The 24,303-nt window shown below is 37.6% G+C and overlaps 1 protein-coding gene across 1 annotated transcript in view; it reads right to left on the reverse strand.

Moving 5' to 3' along the window:
- Window positions 1–1,732: 1,732 nt before the first annotated feature.
- UPF2 (UPF2 regulator of nonsense mediated mRNA decay) overlaps window positions 1,733–24,303 on the reverse strand; it is a 69,593-nt gene continuing 47,022 nt past the window's right edge. The window contains exons 16-22 of the mRNA XM_040593909.1: window positions 24,058–24,197; window positions 22,151–22,255; window positions 21,114–21,212; window positions 20,109–20,276; window positions 14,619–14,760; window positions 10,764–10,884; window positions 1,733–3,054 (exon numbers count right to left, since the gene is read on the reverse strand). Coding sequence (XP_040449843.1) covers window positions 3,045–3,054; window positions 10,764–10,884; window positions 14,619–14,760; window positions 20,109–20,276; window positions 21,114–21,212; window positions 22,151–22,255; window positions 24,058–24,197 — 785 coding nt within the window. The 3' untranslated portion in view covers window positions 1,733–3,044. The remainder of the gene's footprint in view (window positions 3,055–10,763; window positions 10,885–14,618; window positions 14,761–20,108; window positions 20,277–21,113; window positions 21,213–22,150; window positions 22,256–24,057; window positions 24,198–24,303) is intronic.

Consider the following 24,303-nt stretch of genomic DNA (forward strand, 5'->3'; position numbering starts at 1 on the left):
TCACAGATAAGACAAGCACTGATCAAAATACAGCTTATTTCCCTGTTCCTGTACTGAAAGCAGGCTGCTCACCTCACCATTTTCAACTAAATATTCTTTAAACAATGACAAAGCATTCTAATGACATAAAATGAAATGACATTCCAATGACATCTAATGAAATAAAATGACTATGGGGTGCTGTAACCCCTACAGCAACAAATTGTACATGACTCGGGTGGAAAAACTGCTCTGCAAGCAGCAGGATGGCACCTAGCTGCACCACGTCTGTGAGGCTGTGGGGCCAGCACAACGGAGAAGCAAAGAATAGATAGGATGCAAATATTTTTTTTTGCTGTGTATGTTCAACCATCATTGTTTCACTCGCAATGACTTTTGACATAAGATTTCTATTCAGCATACCATCAGAATAATTTATTTTGAAATTAAACTTCAAAAGATTTTTGAGGTCAGCCTGAAGTCCAGGAAATCCCCAACTGACCACCAACTGTTTTCAGCGAGTAATTTTATAAATGTATTTCCATTGATCCAAATTCCATCCAAGACATTAGATTGACACATACAAAACAGCTAAGGTGAACTCACATTTTATGTTTATGTAGTTATTCAATTCAGATAAATTAAATGCTTTTGAAACTAAGCAGCATGTTCAGAAAAGGAAGCTGACTTCAGTTTGAACCACAATTAGATGCTTAATTTGCTATTAGGAATTAGTAGGTATTTTTCATCAGGGAAGGGGAAATTGGATTGGCCCGCTGGATACAGTCATACTGCCGTAAGAAGATGTTCCTGGAGGAGCTCAGAGTTACAAATGTGATTAATAAACATACCCATAAATTTTATGTGGAAAAAATTCATAGGAAAAGAAACAGTTGAAACAAAGACCTGGCCTTCCCACAATGTACTCCTCCTTGTAGGGCAGGTACATCCCACAGCCATGGCACGGGAAGTACCTTCTCCAAGCACAGGGACACTTGCAAACAACTGTGACAACGTGGGGGTTTTAAGGTGACTGTACACTTTCAGGATACTTGCCTCCTTACTAAATGATATCCGGCAGCAATCTAGCAAAATGCATCTACACATGACATTATAAAACCTTCAAGCCATGCTCTGCAAACTGGAAGTTGTCTACCAGCAGCCTGAGCAGAGAGGTCCTTGGGGAAAATGTGCTCCAACGATTTGAACATCTCCCAACCCCTGACTGCTGTTACAGCGCACAAATGAAAGGAGCAGACTTAAAGCTGCGCTTGCACTTTGTTCACTCCCACTGTTCAATTTTGTGATTACAGAACACAACGTGAAATAGGCACATTGCAACAACCTTGAATTTTTCTGTCCAAACCACATCACTTGAATTAAGGTAGGCCAGTTTTCCAGTTCAGTTTCCCAGGTGGCTGCCGCAAGCCCTGGCTCCACACAACACCAAGGGGGCAACAGGAAGCTGCTGCAGACAAGGTGGTGTTAAGCCACTTCTTTCAGAGCCACTGTCAGCATGACAGCTTATGGTATGTGAAACGATGACCTGTTTCACAACTCCTTGCTGAACAAGAAAACCTTGCATTTAGTAGGTGTGCTTCCAGTACATTTCTTGGGGTAGGAATCCTCCTGCTTTGGTAAAATGCCATCTGTTTTTACATTACTTGTCCGAGCTACAGCCTGATGATATATCACAAACTCTTCAAAACATCATTTCAGAAGGACAAAGTCAATGTAAAGAGACAGACACCAATTCTAAATTACAACACTTTATTGCAGCATTGGCAAAGATCAGATTTCTGAAGCTGGTGAAGATCGGGCGGCATTTCTGTATGAAATGTTGCATTTTACAAGTCTCTCTTCCTACATGCAGAAACCAAAAACAGTGGTAAAAAGGATTTTAAAAGAGCTAGAAAAAAAAATTAGTAGTAACATACAGATGAGCTCCTTAACCCAATTAACTATCTCTACCTGAAAGCAAACAAAAATCTATGCTAATAAATAACAGATTGTCAGAAACAACAGACCAAGAAACCTCCATTTCTACTTAGAAAAAAATAGAAATTCTACTTGTTTCCAGACTTAAATCTTGTGGGTTTTTTAAACTTATTGTTTGTTTCAATAGACACAGAGGCTTATCAGCCCATGAAGATCAACAAAATATTTGGATCCACTCCTTGACATCCTTCTGTTATGCTGACTGGCACATTTTGGTTTTCAATGATACATACAATGGGCTCAACCATATCCCTGTCCTTAGGCTGGTGTCAGGCTGTTCCAAGCAGTTCAAGTCAACACCCTGTGTTAATCAACTTCACATTCTATTTTAAACCTCAACAGATATTTTACCTTCTTGCCTCTAAGTTTTTCACATCTTCCCACCTCCTCCTTCCTGCTCATCTGGCAGCAAAAGGCTATTCCTTAACCAAAACCTGTATTGCTGAGGAGTGTTTGATAAGTTAACCTACTTGTCAGGGGTTTCTTTTAGATTTCACTGTTTGCTCTACATTTTTCTATTGTAGATTTGCAGCCCCCAAGGAATATCCTTCTAACACAAAGCGCTTGATTCGGAGATAACGTAACTTGCGCCAAGTTTAGAACTCTGTTCTCCCACATACTGAGCTGTCCAAGACCTTTTCCATTCCAGTGTGATTTATCTGAATTTCAGGTTGATCTTTGTTTTCACCAAGCTGCTCACCAGTCAAGTTAACCATCTCATTCATTTACTTCTGCTCTTACAAAAAGATTAACCCTCAATGTGGTTCCCATTACAAAAAGCTTTTTTTTTCCTTTTATTTTTTTTTTATTTTTTTTTTTTTTTTTTTTTTTTTTTTTTTTTTGGTAGGCCATGACTGGAAGCTTCCACTTGTTCTGTGTGTATTTGGGGGGGAAGAGGTGAGGCTGTTGTCTCTGCCCCATGGCCCCAGCCTGTCCCAGGTTTTGATTCTGAACGCTCTAGACTGACATGCTGAGATGTGTCCACTGCTCTCATTTAATCACTGGAGAACTCCACTATCCACAACATCAGAGATACAGGACCTAATGAAATGACGCTTGCTGCTGGATCAACGTCTCCTAAGAAAAGGAAAGATAAAAGAAATAGTTTAGTTATAATATATCCAGTACTATGCAGGTTAGCAACCACTGAAAGCAACTGCTAGCAATTTTGATATTATTTTACCCTATACATATTCAAGTTAGGTATTTCTATTACCTGCACTGATTTTTTTCAAAAGATTACATCAAATATAAGAAGGTAGATAATGTGTTTCAGGAAAAAGTCCCCTATACAATCTCAGCAGACGAATCTAAAATTGTTCAGAAATAGCTGCCTTATTCTCCCAGATGAGATGCTAAACTACTGAAGTGCACAACTGATTTGTCAATTTGTTGAAATACAAGTTATACTAAATCGTTTTCATCTTTTTGTGCAGTTTCTTAATGTTTAGAAGTACTGCAGAAATGTCAGAGGGCTTTCCAGAGTCAAATAAACATTTAGAACCTTTCTAGAGTCAACAGTTGTATTAAAATCTTCAATCATCCCTTGTTCACAAAATCATGTCCCAACCTAGAAAAAGTCACATTTAATTACTCTTAAGAACGTAAATATCCATTGAAAAGTTACATCAATTTTCAGGCATGTGACTCAACAAGACCAGAGTAATCTAGCAGTAACGCTAATCCAGTATCCCTAACTTCATCACCACTGTCAGTTACTGGACCTGGGCTGCTTTTCATCTGATTTCTAGACTGCAAATTAAAATCTAGTAGTACAAAGCAAAGTTAAAATTAGACACCATTATAAGAAAGCTCCAGGGCTACACACCCAAGTCTTTTACCATGTAAACGAAACAGTTCCTATTTCTCTACATTAGTGCATAAACCCCAAGCATTTGTGGAACAGTAATTTAATCTAAACTTAGTTTTTATTGAAAAACTTGCAAGATAAATGTTTCAAGTATGTTAACTGGACATAGTAACTACAAAGCTTTCACAGTGATACTGTATTCTTATGTATTGCTTTGTTATGTTACCCAGTATTTGTGTATTTTACTTCAACATACTGTATGTTTTTGCCAGGAAGTACTGAGCTAATGCATCACTAGAACTTACTGCAGTATTGCTTCTATTACTTGGTTTTAACCACCTTTTAGTGAAACATAATATAATACTCCAATTCTTTGTGGCACACTCAATATCAGGAACACTGGCTACGTGTTTGCAAAAGAGAGGAATTATAATTTTAATATATTTAGTAGAATGAGATTTCACTTGCAGAATGTTACAACTGAGAAGAAGCTTCCAACATCAATGAATTGCAGAATCATGCTTTTACCTCTCCACCTCCCTTTAAAAAAATAATTCTGCTGCTGATGGGAAGGGAAGGGGAAAGGCTAGGACTAGCTACGTGTATTTAACTTCATAAAAATTACTCTCATCCAAACCAGCATGTTGGTGGCAGGTAAGGGAGAGTAAGCAGTGTTTAAGTGGATTACGGCAAGGTGCTGCTCATAAAAATCTTAGTTGTAGTTTTTCCAAACACAGGTATTTCACATGGCATCTCTCTCCAAACTAGTAAACTTGATTCAAACCTGTATCTGTGGCAAGGTCAAACTTGGTACACAGTTGTAATTAAAAAAAATCCCGAAATCTATGTGCAAAATATATCTTTTTTTCTGCAATCTACTCCCCTCCCCTACTTCCTGCTACCAACGCAGTCATTAATTAGTGTAAAAATCTTATAGTGAGCTTCTCAATGCCACTGCGTAAATATTAATAGTGCCTACATACTCCATGTGATGGAGAAACACATAGATACACTTATACATAACCATGGCCACAGTAGAAAACTGGAACTCATAAAAATGCACAGAAACATTACACTGTAGTATACGCTACAAAATAATCACAAACCTATTGCACATGTGAAGTTGGGAGAGTCTAAGTCAGCAAGACAACATTATGGCTTAAAATGAAACGTGCCCAGGAGAGTACATTAAATCAAGTAATTTCTGCACATCACCGATGTGTCCAGATTATATAAAAAAATCTTATTATTTCTTAACATGTGAGACCTTTGAAATTAAACTGCACACTTCTGCCTAATCCCCTCAGGTCCTCCATCAATCCACAATGCCCTATGCATTTCTGAAGTACTGTATTTCTTCACAAATTTCAGGCACCTTCCTTCTCTGAACACCTCCTCTCAGAACTCACCTGGTGCTTTGCTTTTCATGACTAATCTCGGTTTTGGTGCTCTCTGTTGTCTCTCTCCCCTAATCACATTAACCACAAACAGGAATGTGAAACAGGAATACAGTGAACACCTGAAATTTATTTTTCTGTTTTAAGCATACACTCTTCCACGAACAGCTCTTTTCTTTGTGTGCTTTATTCTGCTGAAAGCACTTTCTTGCTTTCAGATGCACGAGCTTGGGAGGGGACAAACAATTTCTTAGAGGGGAAAACAATCTGAAGTTCAGATTCCTGCTCCAAGCTGCTCCCTGCACGACAGCAGAGATAACTTACAGAGACAGATCTTTGTTTTCTCAGCCCTCCTCCCACAAAACTGCCCTTTGACAGTACGTATGCATTCCTGTATACTGGCAAGAGAAGAAAAATACTGGCAGACAGCAATGTAAATCCTGGGAAATTTAAATTCAAGCACTCGTCAAGCCACAGTCTGCTTCTTTCCTATCTCACACATCTATGGCATTGGACAAAGTATCCCTTGTCTTCCCCATGGCAGTACGCAAGTATGTTCACGTATCAGACCATGAGGTGATTTGATTCAACAGAAATGAATGCAGGAACAGAGATTACAGACTTACTGTACCTTAATACGGGCTGGAGAGAAACATCAACAAATGTAAAGTGTTTAGACTCATTCTGAACACTTTGCTACTGCTCATGTGACTAAGCTCTCAACAGCAAAATTGAAAATTACGTTCTGTAGAACGTGAGCCTAGCCATTTCGTATTGCAAAGAAATAGCACTGGACTTTAAACAGCTGTTATCAATTTAGCAGTGCAAGAATAAATTATCTGGAATAATCATATTTCAGACCATGTGTTTCCGGACTAATAAAATACTAAGACGCCCATGGCATTTCCTAACAAAATCTGAATTATCAACTTCCATACTGTAAACAGCACAGATTCAAACAATCCACAAAAGCTAGACTCACCTATGTAAGAGAATCTTAAGTTGTGCAAGTTCTTTTATATTCTCATCTGTTCAACAAAAATTAAATAACCTGACTAAATAAAATCAAAGTCATAGTATGCCAGATGGGTTATTACCAGAAAGGTGTTTTGAGGATTGTAAGGTAGTTTCCAGAGGGCCACAAAACTGCAGAGGTTTTTGTCTGCTTTATTAGTATGATTATTATTGAAACAACTCTTTTAAACAAAGAGTCATTATAAACAAGTATGCAAATAAATAAAATCTTGCCTTCCTTTCCCTCTAAACTCTAATTGTGATCGGGGTCTCTCCACCTTTGCTACATGGGTTAGACTCCCACCTACATTTGCAGAGCCCAACGAGCACCACCTTGCCAAGACAAACACCTGAGAACCTGGCTTTTCTTACTTTTTTTGGTTCAATTCCAGTGCAGACCATCAAAAGAAGCTGCAGGATTTGGCCATCCACCTACCCCCTTCATATTCCCACCCTGGGCTTCCTCCCATAAAACAGCTGAAGAGGGAGGCTGGAATTTCCCTGCTGAGTTTGGATGGCTTTCATGGAAGGCTACACTAGCATGTGTATGTATTAGGGAATAGGATGTAGTACAGGATCGAGAATGACAACTGAGAAAAGGTAAAGATGAAACTAGTAGTGAAAAAGATGGCAAAGAGTAAGGTCAATTGAGCTACCACACAATTAAATAGATGACTGAATTCTTTAGTATCTGTATCTAGTACTTATATCTAGAATGTAAAAGTGGGAGCCACTTCATCATAAATCTCTGAAACTAGCAAAATATTACTGCTAAAGTGATGACCTTTCAATTTTATTTTTTTTAAAGAATACAAGAGATCATTGAAAATGACAACTAAAAATTTCAAAACCAGCATGAATAACCAAGAAATACATTTGTTAGTTGAAGACAGTGCCACACCAACACCCAGGAGTCTGTCTCATTTTAGAAAACGACAATGGTAGTCTATGACAATCAGCCAGACTGAGACTAACAGAGAAACTGGATTTAGGCTGCCCAAGACTTCTGGTATGTCAGTAAGAAGTGAATTCAAACCTTCAAAATACAATATTGGTCAATACATCAGCTACATGGCAGGTGATGTATGAAGTGTGTTTGTCCAGTAGCTGAAACAGGAAATTGTGTTAAATTCACATTTTTCCTTATTACCCCATGCTCTGACTTTTCAGCATTAGTGCAATACTATTCATTATGAGAATATTTAGCTAATAAAATCCTAACATTCTGTTACTGCCGTTATGCTTCACTTTTCTTTATTAAGTGGGTTAAACAGAAGTAAAAGTCAGATGCAAACAGAAGATGTAAAATTACCAATTAACTTGAATATCGTTTAGTTTATCATAGTGCTGCATCCCAATGAACCTTTTGACACAAACAGGTCCTCTTTCTTTACTATACTTTCAGAACAGCAGTGAGTTTTGAGGTTACTGCTTTTAATAAGGAGAGGTTTAACAAGACAAAAAAACTCCTTGGTAAGGCCCACTTTCTCTATGGTCAAATACTCACTTCAATTCTTGGTAATCAATGTTTTAAAACAGATTTCACAAAATGTGGTTGCTTTCATTTCACTTTATAAGCAAGCCATTTATCAGGTATTCATCCTCTTTAAAGAAAGGAAAATAATATTTTTGAAGTGAGAGGCCAAAGTCCTCTTTTAATACACAAATGCTACAGAACTGAAGGCAAAAGTGAAAAGTGTTGCCTTCCCAGTTTGCTGAAGCAAATCAAGGAACCCTACTTCCACAGGAGTCACAGTAAATTATCTTTAAGGCCAGTCAGTCTTGAATGTACGAGTCCCAAAAAGAATCTCCTCCTTGCAGGATTAGCAGGTCTTAAAACCTGAGGCTAAACCAGGCGATTACAAGCAAATAACAATAAACTCCAATTTTTGATCCAGGATTTTGCACATGTTAAATAAGAAGTAATCTGACAAAGTCTGTAAATCTCACTTCATTTAATTCAATATAGAAAAAGTACATACATCACAAAGTAAACACTGTGAAAGATTTCTCTCTTGTTTTTTAACAAAGTGCATGTTATATAGCCACAGCCACTAATTAATTCTTTCATTTACTGTGGGTTTATCACAGGCAAAAGAGGCATCACATCTGTGGGTGGTTTTGGTTTTTTGGGGTTTGTTTTGGTTTAGCACCCCACTAGGCCCAAACTGAATCACAGAAAAATTTAGGTTCCAAGGGCCCTCTGGAGGTCATCTAGTCCAAATCCTGTGCAGACAGCAGGGCTAATTGCAAAGCCAGATCCAGCTGTTCAAAGCCAAAAACATACAAGAGAACAACCAGTGCTGCCCTCATGAATTTCTGAATCATCCATTACGATAGGTCTATTTGGATTTTACTTGCTAAAAGATGTTTGAAACATGGTGCTTAAGACATGTCAGCAGCACAAAAGGATTTGGTGTTTTTACCTTTACATTTCTCTACTCAACAGTACTTAAAATGCAAGGAAGTCCTCATCTCAACTTCAGCTATCAGAACCCATTATATTGTACATTACAGCGGAATCAACAAGGAGATTTATTTGCTCAGATTATCCCTAACCTCAGAAAATTTAAAATAAAAAGTTGCATACCTTAAAGAAAGTAACATACATTATTATTTCCAATAAATTCGAGTTACTATTGTAAGAAAATAACTTATCAGTTTTCTGTATATACAAAGAAACAATGCAACACAGCTCACTCATCACAAGTGATAACAGCATCCCGTAGGAAAGTGAAAACTTCTCTAAACAGATACTAAAATTAATAGCTCAGATCTCTCAGCAAATCGGAAACACTCTGGTGTCCTCTAAGCCCATGGGGTAACTTCTTAACTAAAACATGACGCGAGTCTGGGCAGAGACTGCAGTCCACCCTTCAAAGTCAGAAGACAATCTTTAATATTCCCTATAAATCAGAAGCTCTAAAAACGTAGGTGACAGACAATCTATACCTGAAGCGGTAAGCCACTGGTGGACCCACAGTCTCTGGTAAGTAAATCTCTGCTTAAATATCTTTCAGTTGGGGTTAAGAAAAGCAAAATTCCCTTACTACAGGCTAAGATGGCTCAACTGATGCATGACCACAAGCCTGAGCACTGCATGACACAACAAATAAAATATGCCTGCTAAAACAAATTTCCTGGTCCCTGCTTTAAGGAGCTTACAGATTAAAAGGAACAAAGAGTAAATTACATAATATAAAACTACATCAGAATTGTAAGTACATGGCACAGCTATTTGAACAAGCAAACACTACTTAAACTGTTTGCTGGACAATGTCTGACCTAGTTTACAGTGAAGTCCTAAACTGTATTTTCCCTAAAACATTTGAAAACAAAAAGCTTTCAAAAGAACTCATTTAAAAAAACCCTGCAAATATTGCACCTGCAGGTCTGGCTGCTGTTTTTAAAGAATAACTGCAGTGTGCTCCCCATACAGGTTGCAAGGCATTTGGGAAAGATGACCCAAAGAAGAGAAGGCTGCACAGTTATTTATGAAACACCTGCTGGTATTATGGCAATTCAGTGTAACTGAATAGTTTCTATTCCTGTGACAGTATTAGGCCACAGTGCTATGAAAAAGCTAAAAGGACAGCACTGATCATTTTATTGAGTTATATTTGGTTAATTTTAAAAAAATATTATTTTAAACTGCAGCCTGTTTTCAAAAAACAGAGGGATTGTTTTGTTCAAGCAGTATCTGTATAGGGTCTCATTAGAGTGAGTGATCATCAGAGTTATTTTGTAACTATAAAAAGGTACCAGAAAGGATTTGGTAATGGCACTGTAACAGAGGTTTAGTATATTACATTAACTTATTGGTAGTTTACAAAGACAGACCCATTAGTAGGTAAACTCTCCCTTCCCAGTTGTTGCTCCTATCTATCCACGGCCAAAATTAACTTGCAAAGAAAACAGAAACATGAAAGCAGTCTGTGTTTCACCTGAAACTGTCTATTCAAATTTGTGCTGCAGGGTTAATTTAATAGTTTCTTTGCAAGCTTAATTTGAGTGAGAAAGGACACACTGAGATACATTAAAGTCTCAGAATTACTATTAGGCAATCTGGAATGATTCTTTTCATGTTAATACTGGTTTTGGTATGCTCTCGGACACCATAAATCAATGGTTCTCCTCCTCCTTCCCCACCTTTACTATATTTACTTTCCATTCATGGCTTCAAATACAGAGGTATAGCTCTCAAATTCACATTCACCAAACTGAAAAAGCACAATGAGAATTTCTCTAGACATTCAGTAATATCCTCTCCCCTCTCACTGAGAAAGCAGACTTGCATCCTTTCCTCTATAAAAAAGAGGCTCAGATTCTCCCAGTCATTTCACAACTGAAAAATAATCCTCTGGCTTCCAAACCTGTGTCAAGGAGGTGTTAATAGACACCGTGTTAGAAGCACAAAACACTGCTCAGTATTTTAACAGAGTGCTTTAGAATGGAAACTACTAACAAATGCACTTGCAAGTACACAGATCATTATCTATTTCAATTATGAAGGTAATTACTTGCCTAGAACCGGAATTACCACATTTAAAAGAAGATTGTCCTACCTCCCACCAGTTTTAAAGATTAGATCTGCGTTAGGTGCTCCCTTCGGATGCTGGTAACGAGGCCGCCGTTCACGATTAGTATTTGCTGGAGCTGGACGCTGTGCCAGAGACTGCAGCATCTCTGTAATTTTACACAGAAGAAAGTTAAACACATTTTCTAGGCATCATTTTAAAGAGGAATTTACACAAGGATATTTCACCACCATGTAGTAAAAAAGACATCTTCTTTACAATTGGCAATACTTCAGGGTTAACGCTCAATTTGTTCCACAACAGCTAATTTGTAAAAAGTTACTAAATTGCATAGACAGCTTTGTCAAATCCAAGCTACCCCGTAATAAGAATTTGCATTTCCAGATGTTCTTACAGAAGCAACTGCCAGCAATGCTTTCCATCATAGGTGCTTACAAAAAAGCCCTGTGACCTTTTCTTCGTAACATATCAGCCACCACTTCTTTTATCAGTGATCAGGGACAAAGCTTCACAACCATATGAGACACCACAACATGAAACTACCCTGAAATAGTAACAACTAGACAATGCTACTGCCAATTAAAGACTCAGCAAGAAACCTGTCCTAAAATTAGGCACTGAGAACTCTAAGCTGGCCATAATAGGATCCTTTTACAGAGAAGACAGGAACCTGAAGAGGGTGACTCAGCTGACCTATATTACACCAGCTGTCCCATGGATGGAGTTTTTCAACTTTATGATCAGTGAGAAAAAATAGGTGAGTGTAGAAAGAAGCCTACACTACCCTGTTTAGACCTGGACATCTAAATTTTAGGCAGTTTAGGCTAGGTAAGTATTGTACTTTGGCATTTGCTAAAAATTTCTAAAATGTCATTTTTTTTTAATGATTCAAAATTTCTCTTTACCAGGCTAAGTTACTGGTTAAGTATCAAATATAATTATGAATACATCATAGGAACCTCCACATAAGCTCTGCCCATATGTTAGTGCATCTAATGGAAAGTATTTCTGACAGTCCACCTGTGCAAGAATCTGCATTACTCAGCAAACAGACAGATGGAATAAATGAAGGGGAAAATCGAATAAGCTTTTAAACAGATTATGTTTGAAAGTCTGCTCTGTCTAGTTCTCTAATCTCTGGTAATCTCATTGGAGACACATAGCCATCATCTGCTAGAAACAAACTCCTGCTACTCTCACAATAACTTGCACAGGGCAAAACTAGAGACTTCAACGAGAATCTTTTGCCATTTACAAAATGCACATGAGGCTTTCAGTAAGTTATCCACCCAATCTTTAAGAAACTGGGAAATCATGAATGATTTTAATAGACAATATTGCTGTCAACAGTTAACAAACCATGTATTCACGCTCCACATACTCCCCTACTGACACCTGGAAAAGGCAAAGAAAGCCATTCAATACACTGACAGTCCATTTTTGTAAACATCATGAAATAACATCCTTTAAACCAATTCTGTATGCCGGGAGAGATCTCTGTTGGCAATGACAAGACTCAGGGAGAAAATAAGAAGAGATTATGGTACACTGCCAGCCAGACAGTAGAAGCAAGGAATGAATGAGCAAGTACGCACATGCCTGTCTCTTCTGTTTTCCAATGTAGGTGAAAGAAAATATTGGGGTTTGTGAAAAGTCAGTAACTGAGAAACTGAGTAATGGAGAAGGTAACAGAAGGAAGAAATGGCAGGGGAGCACAATGTATTAGCTAGGCTGAAGGCATGTCAACCTACCTTTGGTTTTAGTGAAGAAAAAAAGTTATCTACACAGAAAAATACTAGCCTAAATTAGAGATCACCAGTTCCTAATATTTCTTTAAATGAAAAATGTTATTTTTAAAATTACTAATAAATATTGCTGAAGTATTAAATAATTATCTGATACTACTTTGAAGTACACTAGTGAATTTTAACCTATTAGCTGCCTTGTGCAGATTAAAAAAAACCACAAATGTAAGTGCAAATGTTAGGACAACTCTGAGGCATTTTTCCAGAAACTGAGACTTCTTCCTCCACTGGTAACTTCAAAGCTTGGAACAGAAATTTAAAACCAATTTTTTCTTTCAATGGGTATGTACCAACTGGTTACAGGCAAGCTGACACTTCAAAAGTAACAATTAAATGCACAATATCTAAATAAAATATAGTTCCAAAGAGAAATGAATATGGCCTGTTTAACCTGATTAAAAGGTCCCTTTTAGTTTGGTTTTACTGTGTATATTATCCAGGTTAATAAAAAAATCAATACCCATTTAAAAAACGGACGCCAGTTATGGAAAAAGCTTTCTTCCACATTGATTTACCCCTGTATTAATGCTTTATACAGGACACCTAGAAAATCTATGAGAAAGTAGAAAACAATTACCAATTACTAGTTATCAATTAGTAGCAGTTGTCTGATTCATTTCTCTTGGACATAATCAATGTGATCCTTTTTTGGATATAAAGCACAATTGCTCAGAGTAAAGTCTTAGATTAAACAGACATTTATAAAGATACTAACAAAGTCATATGCCAAGGCATAAACCCCCAAATGACCTGACCAGTAAAAATATCAGAAATATCATTAACGAGGAAAAACCCACAAAAAGCCTGAGAAAAGCACCTAAATGTCTAATTCTAGATTCTACTGTTTCTCTTCCTTTTTTTTCACAGGTGGGCTATTATAGGAGGGGAGTGTCTCAGAAAATAAGTTGATTAGGATGTTTAATACTAAGAATATACTGTGTTACCATTTCAGAGCTCTGTAGACACTCACTTTGGAAAAAGCCTCACTTTTATGAGTACAAGAACTAAACTTGCAATATCAAAGTTCTGAAAGAAGTGTTAGATTCCACACTGTTTTAGAATTCGAGCTGCTTTGAGTTTCCCATTTCTTGATGAATGATGACCTTTCACTAAATAACCTCAAATGAGATTTCCTGTTAATTAACTACTTATACTGTGATTACCACCAGACTACAACATCTTTACAAAAAAACAGAGCAAGTACTTTGGAGATGTTAAATGGAAACACTAACGCAAGAACTGATTACGATCAACTTTATTGGTCTGGTTTTATCTACCATCTTTGTAAGCCAAGGAAAGTTAAGCCTGAAAAAAGAAAACACCAAACCACAAAACAAACCACCCAACAACCAAACACATCAAATGCATCAGTTTAGGGGCTATCGGATCTGTTGTATTAACTGTTTGCTTCAATCTGTCCAAGTACCAAAATGCCTGCCTTACATACCTCTAAAAAACAAATTAGATCATATAATTTGTACAAAACTTTATTTCTGTTAATATATTCTTATGCTCCATATTTGTAGCACTCTAGAACCCTTAGCAATATGAAGCTGAGGTGACAGTTTTTATTTTTCAGGTGAAGGCTAACCTTTTTGTACTTGCAAGTCTTAGCTAGACTGATGAAGATTCTAAATACTATGAATATCTAAAATAACTATTAGTATCTAAAAAGCAGAGTTTAAGTTGCACAGAATCAACTCCTCTTGTATCCAACTCAATTGCCTTGCAGTAATGGAGACAATGCCACAAACATCAGATTAATATTGTGTTATCTTATTTTTAAGGAAAGTCTCAGTTCTTCCTCTTTCCCAAAATAAATGGAAATGCTGAGATCTGAGGCCCACCTGAAAAGTCTCTTCGATGCAAAAGCTGTAAAAATTTCTTCAAGCACAGAGACTAAAGAAAGAGTAAAATAATGAATGACAAACTAAAATACAGGTGTTCCATGAAGTATTGCAAACCAATATTCAGAACTTGAACTGCTAGCTAGTTATCACAAACAATATTTTCTCTAGATCCATGAAAGTTCCTCTGAAAATAAAAATAAAAATTAAATACTTGGTGATTTTCATACCCTGATAGTCCTCTTGTTCTTGCCGTTCATTGATATCCAAAGTGAGCTTTTTCATCCTCATTCTCTCTTCCTGTTCAGCTTGCTGTTGGTTCCAATGATTTGCAGCAAGTTGGGAAGACATTGGTACATTTAGGATCTTAAACTGCAAATGAAAATACATTTGTAAGTGCTCATCACAGAAAAAACCCAACCCCAAAACAATCCAAAATGCAGAAGGGTTATGGTTATTTCTACGTCATTGTGATGAGATACTTTCTACAGAAGTTTCTGCTTCTACTACTAAAAGTATGTTGTTTCTTGGTTTTGTTTGTGGTTTTTTTTTAAACTCTTATTTCACATAAGGAACCATGAGAAAATACAAGACACTCAGATCTCCTAAAGGCACTGAGAACATATAAAAAATGCTGACGTGCTGCTAAGGCAAAAGACTATACACACAGTACTTAAGGGGAACAAAACCGATCCACTTTCTCCAGAAACACATAGCTGTATGCTTTATTTCTTATTTTCATACAAGCCAACGCCCTCACAGTGAATGACACTAGTCTTGAGATAAAAGCACCACGGCTGGCTCAGAAAGCTGCATCTCCCTCCAATGGTCTCTATTTTCTAAAGAGATGAAGCCCCTGAGCAGAATTTCTACTATCACTTGTGATAACAGAGAAGAAAGGTTCCAAGCATTTCAGATATCCCCTGGTATTCGTTCCTTGGCTGGTACTTTTCGTTTTAGGAATGATTCGAGCTCCACAGGGCTTCTTACTAGTCTGGAGACAGCTGTGGTGCCAAATTTAGTCTTTTCCTCCTCCCCCACATGCAAACACTCACACTACACATTCAACCGATTATCTGATTTGCTATAAGCTATGGTAAAGGTAAGCTTAGTACCACTCCTACGGAAGTACCCTCTCTCTGAAAAATACAGCTGAGATTTTCAGAGAGGCATAGAGAAGATGCTTTCTTTTTCCCTAGCCTCAGATAATCCAAGTTTTTATTTCCACAGAAGCTCCAGAACAGAAAAGTGATTCTTAATCTTAACTGCAACTGAAATAATAGTTTTCAGAAACCTCTTAATGCTAAAGTCTGTGAACATATTTAGAAAAATTTCACTTCCTCCTTCAACTGCATGTCCATTAGAAAGAAATATTTTCGTGCTATATGTAGGGTAATGCATTTAAGGATAATCACTCTCAATATTCCACAAACTGGTACTAGTCTGAATCCTGCTGCTTGTTCTTGTAATCTATTTTCACAGAAACAGAAGCAGAGCAAACTTCTAAGTGTTCTTTTCTGCTACGCTGTCAAAAGCTACAGACAGAAAGATACATTATCAAAACCTCTGTTGGAAGGCATATAGTAAAAGTAAAATCCTCACTATGTATGGTTAGTATTTAATGCAATCATTACTAGAGAAATCTCAAGGTATCTATTAGATAGTAGTGCCCCACTAGCAGCAGATGAATGATGAGTGTGAGAAGACACCAAGTACTCAGATGCAGCATTTGAAAATAAACTGTGTTTGAAACAGTTAAGACAGACCCTTGCAAAGACTTGACAAAAACCTGGGTACAGTGAAACCCTATAAACGACATTTATTTACATGAGAAAGATCAGGCAGAAGATTTTTTTTTTTTAGGGGCCGGGGGAGGGTAATAGCATATTATACTAGAAATTAATACAAGGTTGTTATTAAGGTGTGCACGGACGAAAAAACCTGAAAATTCTTCAAATTCCAACAGAAAAGTAAGCTTTAGTTACTTATTACTGAGAAGACTATGCATGTTCCCAGATACTATCAAATGAGCTTTACACAAACTACACAAATATCTAACCCGTTATCAGCATTTCATGATAAAAATAATTCCTTAGCTTCACCACTAAGCTCCTCATCCATTTTAATATGTCCTTTATGTTTTATCAGTACTATGGGTTTATCAGCTTAATGGGACTGGTAAGTGTTTTCAGACAGAATGCTTCAAGTATAAAAAAGAGAACTAAGGGTGCATATTAAAGAAAGAAAAAACAACAGACTGGTAATTAACAAAGTATCACTGAGTCACTGTCCCAAGGCATTCAGACAGTTGCCATCTGAAATCAAACTACTGATGACAATTGCTAAAGGATATGATGATTAGTGAGCAAACAAAATATTTTTGATTTGCAAATAATGAAGAGGTATATTAAAAACCTCTTATAAAATCTGTGCGATGAGGACTGAACATAAGGACTTCGCTTTGAAGATGGCAATCTGAAGAAGAAAAATTATCATTCAGGAGACTAGGTTACAGATTTCATAAAAACATTACTGAGATAAAGAACTTCACGTAGGAGAAGGTAATGGATATTACCACTCTTTTACAGAAATCTTTCAAACGAAAGGGTATCTTTTGTCTTAGGTGTTAACCAAGTTTCTGGACATTACGTGACTTGCTTTTTACTGTCTAAATCTCACCTTAGCTCACACCTACCTGGCACAAAACTTCTTGGACAGTTTCAAAAACATCTAATGGTATTAGATAGACCTCAGCTCCGATCCTTTATGTTAGCAATATTTCTTTATTTCCCCTTGTCCTCTCATGGCTTGCAGATAAATCATGATGCCACTGCCTCATTTCCAGTAACAACGTTCAGTTCTCTGCTATTGGTTTTCTACGTTTTGTTATACAACTTCCTTGCTCAGTTGACAGCTGAAAAACCCACCCATCTACTGCAAGACACTGGTCTACCCAATATCCTTGCTATTGCATGTTTTAGTAAATCACAGTGTGACAAAGGCTAAAAATATCGTGTCCTTGTCACTATCAGCCCGTAATGACTATTAATTTGGGTTGTATGCTGCTTTCAGTCGTTCTTGTGTTGCTTGAAAAAACTAGCTGTCAATGCCCCACCAAAATCTGGCTGAACACCGGCACATGAGCTGAGTACTTAGTGACTGGACTTCAACTACCAAATATTAGCCTCCAGAAGGAAGCACAGCACATACCATTTTCATCAGCAAGTACTCTCTTACTGTGTGAATTTCTAGTTTCAGCAGCACTGTTGACAAAGCACACAGAGACCAAACCAACTGCTAAGATAGCAAGTGATTAGTTTGATGTCAGAGTGAAGCAGTGATGCTTATCATTCCACTGGCAGTGCAGATGAGAAGCTACTCACAGCCTTCCAGGTTGTCTGCAAACTCCTTTTGACTGTTTTTAAAAAGCTGAAAGTTTACAGCTATAACTTAACACTAAAGTAGGCATCCATCACTTCAAAACTCTGCACATTCTGTTCATGCAGATTTAATATAAAGTTCCGTAAGAAGGAATAATTATTTTCTTTTCAATTCCACCTCTTCTTCTTTCCTGCTTATTTTTCTATTAAAACTGACGGCTAAGACTTATTTTTCTGAATACAGAACTATAGACAAAGAAGGCTTTCACTGACTCAAGAACTGCATAGTCTATAAAGCAACTGTTTTCTACATTTCTAGAAACACTGAGAGGAGTTTTGGCAGGAAGAGCCTACTCCCAAAACCAAATACTGGGGGAGGAGCAGGGAAAACTCCTGAACAAGTCCTGCTTTCTTCTTAAGCCACACGTTGGCAATATTTTCCCCTCACAGAGTACGAAGATCTTAAAATTCTTGGTAACTACAGATACTCCCAGTAAATTATCCTGAAAAAGCTAAACACCCTTTTTTTTTTTTTTTAATAGAATTCTCTTAAATCCCTCCTCAGCCCGATGACAACAGTTGAAACTCCCCACTCAATCTCTGTAGAACTTTCAGTCTGGTTTGGGCTGGGGTAGAGTTAATTTTCTTCATAGGGGCTGGCATGTGGTTGTGTTTCACATTTGTGTTGGAAACCGTGCTGATAACACAGTGGTGTTTTCCTTACTGTGTAAGCGCTGCCCAGCAATATCAAGGCCTTTTCTGCAAGTCGGCTGGGGGGCACAAGGACTTGGGAGGGGACACAGCCAGGACAGCTGGCCCCAACTGACCAAAGGGATATTCCATACCATATGACATCATGCTCAGCATATAAAGCTGGAGGAAGAATTAGAAAGGGGAAGACATTCGGAGTGATGGCGCTTGTCTTCCCCAGTAACCATCACATGTGGTGAAGCCCTGCTTTCCTGGAGATGGCTGAACACCTGTCTGCCCATGGGAAGTGGTGAATGAATTCCTTGCTTTGCTTACAGACGTGGCTTTTGCTGACTTTACCTCAGCCCGCAAGCTTTCTCACTTCTACTCTTCTGATTCTCCCCCTTATCGCACTGTGAAGGGAGTGAGCGAGCAGCTGTGAAGGGCTTAGTTGTCAGCTGGGGTTAAACCACAACAAATTGATATACTACACTCAAGTTCCAGGAAAACAGAATAACCAAAGAAACAGAGTAAGGAAATCAGTTAATCACCACTACTAAATGCAAGCACGTATGTGCCCACTCAAATAGGTATCGCCACTTCCACTTTGAAAGCAGTTAGCACAGCGCACACTCAGTAGTCGAAGTGTTTTATAAGAGGCATCACTTTCTACATTAATTTTTGAAATGTCTTCCGTATGAAAGAAAAGAAAGACTCTACTTTGGGTTTATATACTTCAACTGTTACACTACTGTCACAATTCAGTTAACAAATGTCCAAACAGAGTAATTACAGGGATCTAAACACTTAAATGGTACAGATGCATGGAATGAAACAGTGCCTTGGGTTTCCTTTCCATATAAACTCATTCATTTTCACCATCGATTTACACAACAAAAATGAAAAGGTTCTTTCGAAGACTTAAACCATGATGAGAAATGCATGTGGAACATGTCAGGTATTTATTTGTATACTATGCATTTGCTGACCTAAGAAAATTCAAACATACTGAGGGAACGAGCCAAGACAGATATATAGCTTGGCTGCCTTGTTTGGTTTATCTACATTATTTCCATTTAAGTTTCTCCAACAGATTCACTCAGTGTGTTCTGGAATAGTCCCCTATAAATGTCTTCAGAGATAATGACTTTTTTGGCAAGGTGAACAAATTCAGCCAAATGGGAGTTACTCAGGAAATGGAAGTTAGCAAATGACATATATCTTGACTTGAAGCCGAAAGTGTTTTCAGAAGAATCTGTAGAATCTTAAGATTCTGGAATATTCCTTTTTATTTTTTGCTACTCCTTTCAACATTCAGTGGCAGTCCATCAATCGCATCCATTCATCTTCCACAACTGCACTTCAAATACATTTAAGACATACCACTGTCCTACTGGTGTAATCACCAAATGTAACTAGCAATGGTATAATTTAACCGCAGAGTTTTTCCACGTGATTTCTATTAACAGCCAAGAACTCCAAGAAACTACATATGGTATTTTCTGTTTAGCAAAAGTAAGTTATCTGTACCCCATTCTGAGAAAAGGGTGAGGAATGAAAACACCTGTGTGACTCAAAAGTCACAGTGTGACTTTAAGTGAAAGGATTTTAGTTATTTAAACAATATCTCTGCCTTATGTAAACTCCTACCTGCTGTTTGTTGCCTTTTCTTGTTAACATCACAAATGGCATTGTGTCTCCAGACTCTGACTCTCCTTCCCCACCACCAAGCGGAGGACCCTTCTTCAGTTGACTTTTGAGATGTAGAGGAATAGCAACATCCAACTGATGTACTTTAACAGATTCACCACTCCGTTGCTATTAAAAAAAAAAAAAAAAAAAAAAAAAAAAAAGAGTGGTAAATTATATAAATGATCAGACACTAAAAATGTCAGTTAAGTCTGGCAACATGCGTATTTTCATGACTGAGAAAAGGTTTAATCTCCCAGGAAAATGGAACAACATAGAAATAAATGTATTAGGCTTTATTACATTTCCCTTTAGTTTCCTTGCTTGTGAAGAAGACAGTTAAAGGGACAGAGTACTTCAAATTTTAAAGTTATTCTGAATAACAACCTTCTAAAGAAAGAAATCTAGAGACTTGATTAGACATACTTGAGAAAGGATATTCTACATTCAAGATTTCTTGTAGCCTCTTAGTAATGTATTCCTCATACAGGGTTTGCTATACTCAACACTATTGATTAGATGTGACTGGAACAAAAAAAAAAGAACTTAAAGGTTACGTAAACATAAATGCAGCTACATTTTAAATATATTAAAACCTAGGCATGGATGCTTTAGGATCAAGTCAGAAGCATCGTATAGTATCTGATGTAGCTGTTATATATGTCAGCATGTCATATATTCACTAGGCAAACAACACAACATCTATTTTACTAAAAACTACTTATCCAAATGTGTCAACTACAGAGAAGAGGCCACAGTTAAGAAAAAAAAAATCATGTTCTTTACTACAGGAACCTAAGTATTTCAATAGCTTATTTTAAAAAATAATAATTAATATTTTTAATATATTTATATTATATAGAATTATATTTAGAAGTTTAATTTAAAAAATTTTTAAATTAAAACAATCAAATATAGTTAGCTGTACAGCAAATTATATTAATTCAAGAAAATAAATATCTATACCTGAAGATTTTCCAGCATCATTTTATCCAATGCCTGAATGAAGTCCTCATCTTCTGCACAAGGGACATGCTTAAGTCCTCCTCCTTTAATCATTACTTCCTATTGCAGTGGGAATAAACATTCTACTACGTTAGTTTCAGAAATACGAATATGCAGTCTAGAAATAAGTGGAACAATATCCTTATTGCTTATTATGTATCATACATAATCAAAAGCTTTAAAAAATTGGATTGTTAAAGAAAAAAAGCTTTCAGCCTGAATTCTTTTCTTGAAGAAATATTTTCTGACCCTTATTGCATCAATTATTATGAAGGCTGGCCAGTCATAACATTCTGACATACTACTGTATGTGCACAGATATGTATGTACACATTCTAGATACGGCAAAAATACAAAGAAAAGTCTCTATCCTTACCACACCTAATTTAACTAATTTTTCCAGTAAGTCCATAAAGTTAGATGGTCTTTTCAAGACAAATACTATCCTTCAGTATTTGGAAAGCATAACATTGTTTCTAGAACAATGTGTTAGGGTACTGGTAATGTTCATTACTTTCCTTACTATGTAACTGCAGTTCAGGCTCAACTGGATGGGTTCTTTTGCTACAGGTGTTACAATCTCCCAATCCCAAATTTGTATTTTAGCAATTCTGCACTTTGTAGTTTGTCTCCTTTTTAGTTTTGAAATCTAGTGGAGTGTAACTACTTTACCTTGTTGTATAATACCACTTTGCTACCATTGCTAGATTGCAAAACTATAATTTATGCAATCTTTTCCAGTCTAGCTACCACCTGTGAAAGCGCACAGTCCTGTGAAAACATGTTGTAGTAAAGTTGACAGCATCAATATTTTCAGAAGGTAATCATGAAAGTTTGCAAATATAAAAATAAGCTCTAAAATGTATTTGAAAGAATAGCAAGGATTGTTCTTGCCGTATTTTCCCAGACATGTTAGGAGCAGCACGGGAAAAAAACATTCAGTAAAGAAAACCAAAGATGCAAAATTCCATTCACTTATCTTAAGCTACAATACATACTGTATTCTCCTCATCAGTTTCATTTTCCTTATTGGAGTCTGTAAGATAATCTGTGTTTTCTTCCTCCTCTTCTTCACCTTCTTCTTCCTCATTGTCAGAGCCCTCCTGAAATATTCAATGAATAACTTCTGACTATTTTAAAACAAAAAAGGCCACTTGCATCTGATTCTTCATTCACCTTTTCTGTACCTTTCCTACCCGCTCCCCAGCCAAACCTGTTTAGTTCAGTTCAGCCTCAGTAAATGTGTTATGTTTTGCATTTAATGTTTCGGTCTGGACTCACTCAGCTTTATCTGACATTTTCATACAAACATACAGCAGAAAACTGGGAGCAATGGCTGATACACGAGATGGTTGTGCTGCCACTCAGAGAGAACTCGACAAACTGGAGGAATGGACTGGCAGGAACTCATGAAGTTCAATGAAGGGAAATGCAAAGTCCAGCATCTGAGGAGCAAGAACCCCGTTCCACCAGTACGGGCGGAAAGCAGCTCCGCAGAGAAGGACCTGGGGTCCCGGAGGACAGCAAACTGACCAAGAACCAGCAATGCACCCTTGCAGCAAAGGCAGCTGACAGCATGCTGGGCTGCATTAGGAAAACACGTTCTTGACATGTCAAACGAGGCGGCCCTTCCTGCCTGCTCAGCACTGGCAAGACACATCTTGAGTGCTGTGCCCAGCTCTGGGTTCCCCAATACACAACAGATATGGACACATGGAGTGAATGCAGCAATAGGCTGTAAAGATGATTAAGGGATTAGAGCACCTGTCATAGGAGGAAAGGCTGAGACAGGTGGTGGTGTTTAGCCTGGGGAGGAGAAGGCTCGGAGTGGGGCGAGATCTTCTCAATGTGTCTAATACCTCAAGGGAGGGAACAAAGAAGAAGGAGCTGGACTCCTCTCAGTGGTGCCCTGTGACAGACCCAGAAGCAGTTGGGCCCCGACTCAGACACAAGTTGAAAATTTCCATTTAGATGTAAGAAACCCCGCCTTCTTTACTGTGACGGTGCCTAAACACTGGAACAGATTACCCAGAAAAGTTGTGCAGCCTCCATTCTTGGAGATACTAGAAACTTGATTGGACACTGCCTCAGGCAACCTGCTGTAGGTGACCCTGCTTTGAGCAAGGGAGGCTGGACAAGAAGATCTCCAGAGGTCCTTTCCCCACCCCACAACCACTTCTGATTCTAACGATACTATTAATTTGTGGGTAAAGGCACAAACCCAGCCAAACTTCAGGAACTTTAACACTGAGAAGCATGGATTGGAAGAAAGCTTACTAGTAGACCAACAAACCCAAGCATAAGGAGAAAAGTATTTCCTATTACCTTGATGAACTCATTTTCTCGTAACACTACCACTACCACGTAAACTGCTGTGTCATAGTGACAAGTTAGAATTTCTATGTACACATCTTTTTTATTGGCTCCACCATTTTTGATTCAAAATGTGATTGGCACAGTAAACAAGGAAGGTTTTTATGCTCCATAACTCTTATTTATTCACATTATACAGTCATACTCTGAACACCTGTTATTTTTCCTACACAACTGCTCAGACATCTAGTCAATGCTTTTGCTTCTACAACAGATAAAGATAATTATCTGAAAGTGTTTTCATGCCAAAAAGTAAAGGCATCTTTTTGTTGAGAAGCAGCACATACCCTGAACAAAGTTATCAGGTTCACATTGCTGCCATAAATTCTCTAGAATAAGCCTCAGACACTGTATTCAGTTTTCCCTATATACAAAACTGGGATGGAAATACCCTCGGAGTACTGAATGAGTTGTGCACACCCACATTTCACCTGCTAACTCCGTGAGATAGAAGGGCTTCAGAAAATAATGAGTAATCAAAATACCGATTACTCATTCTTTTTATGCAAGGCAAGTAAATGATTAAGTTCACCTCTTCTTCTGGCTCATTTACTTCACTTTCATTTCCAGATTGTTCCTCTGTCTCTGCTCCACCTTCTTCCTCCTCTTCATCTTCTTCCAGGTTCTCTCCTTCTGTAATGGAATCTTTGGAATCTTTGTCATTCACAATTCCTGAAATGTGGAAAAAGAGAAAGAAGTAGAACACATATAACCGCTCAAGTTATATGTGGGAGATCACTGCACAAGTCCATTGTTACTGAACATTAAAACTTCCAAT

This window comes from Falco naumanni, chromosome 5, assembly GCF_017639655.2.
Source record: "Falco naumanni isolate bFalNau1 chromosome 5, bFalNau1.pat, whole genome shotgun sequence".
Taxonomy (NCBI): Eukaryota; Metazoa; Chordata; class Aves; order Falconiformes; family Falconidae; genus Falco; species Falco naumanni.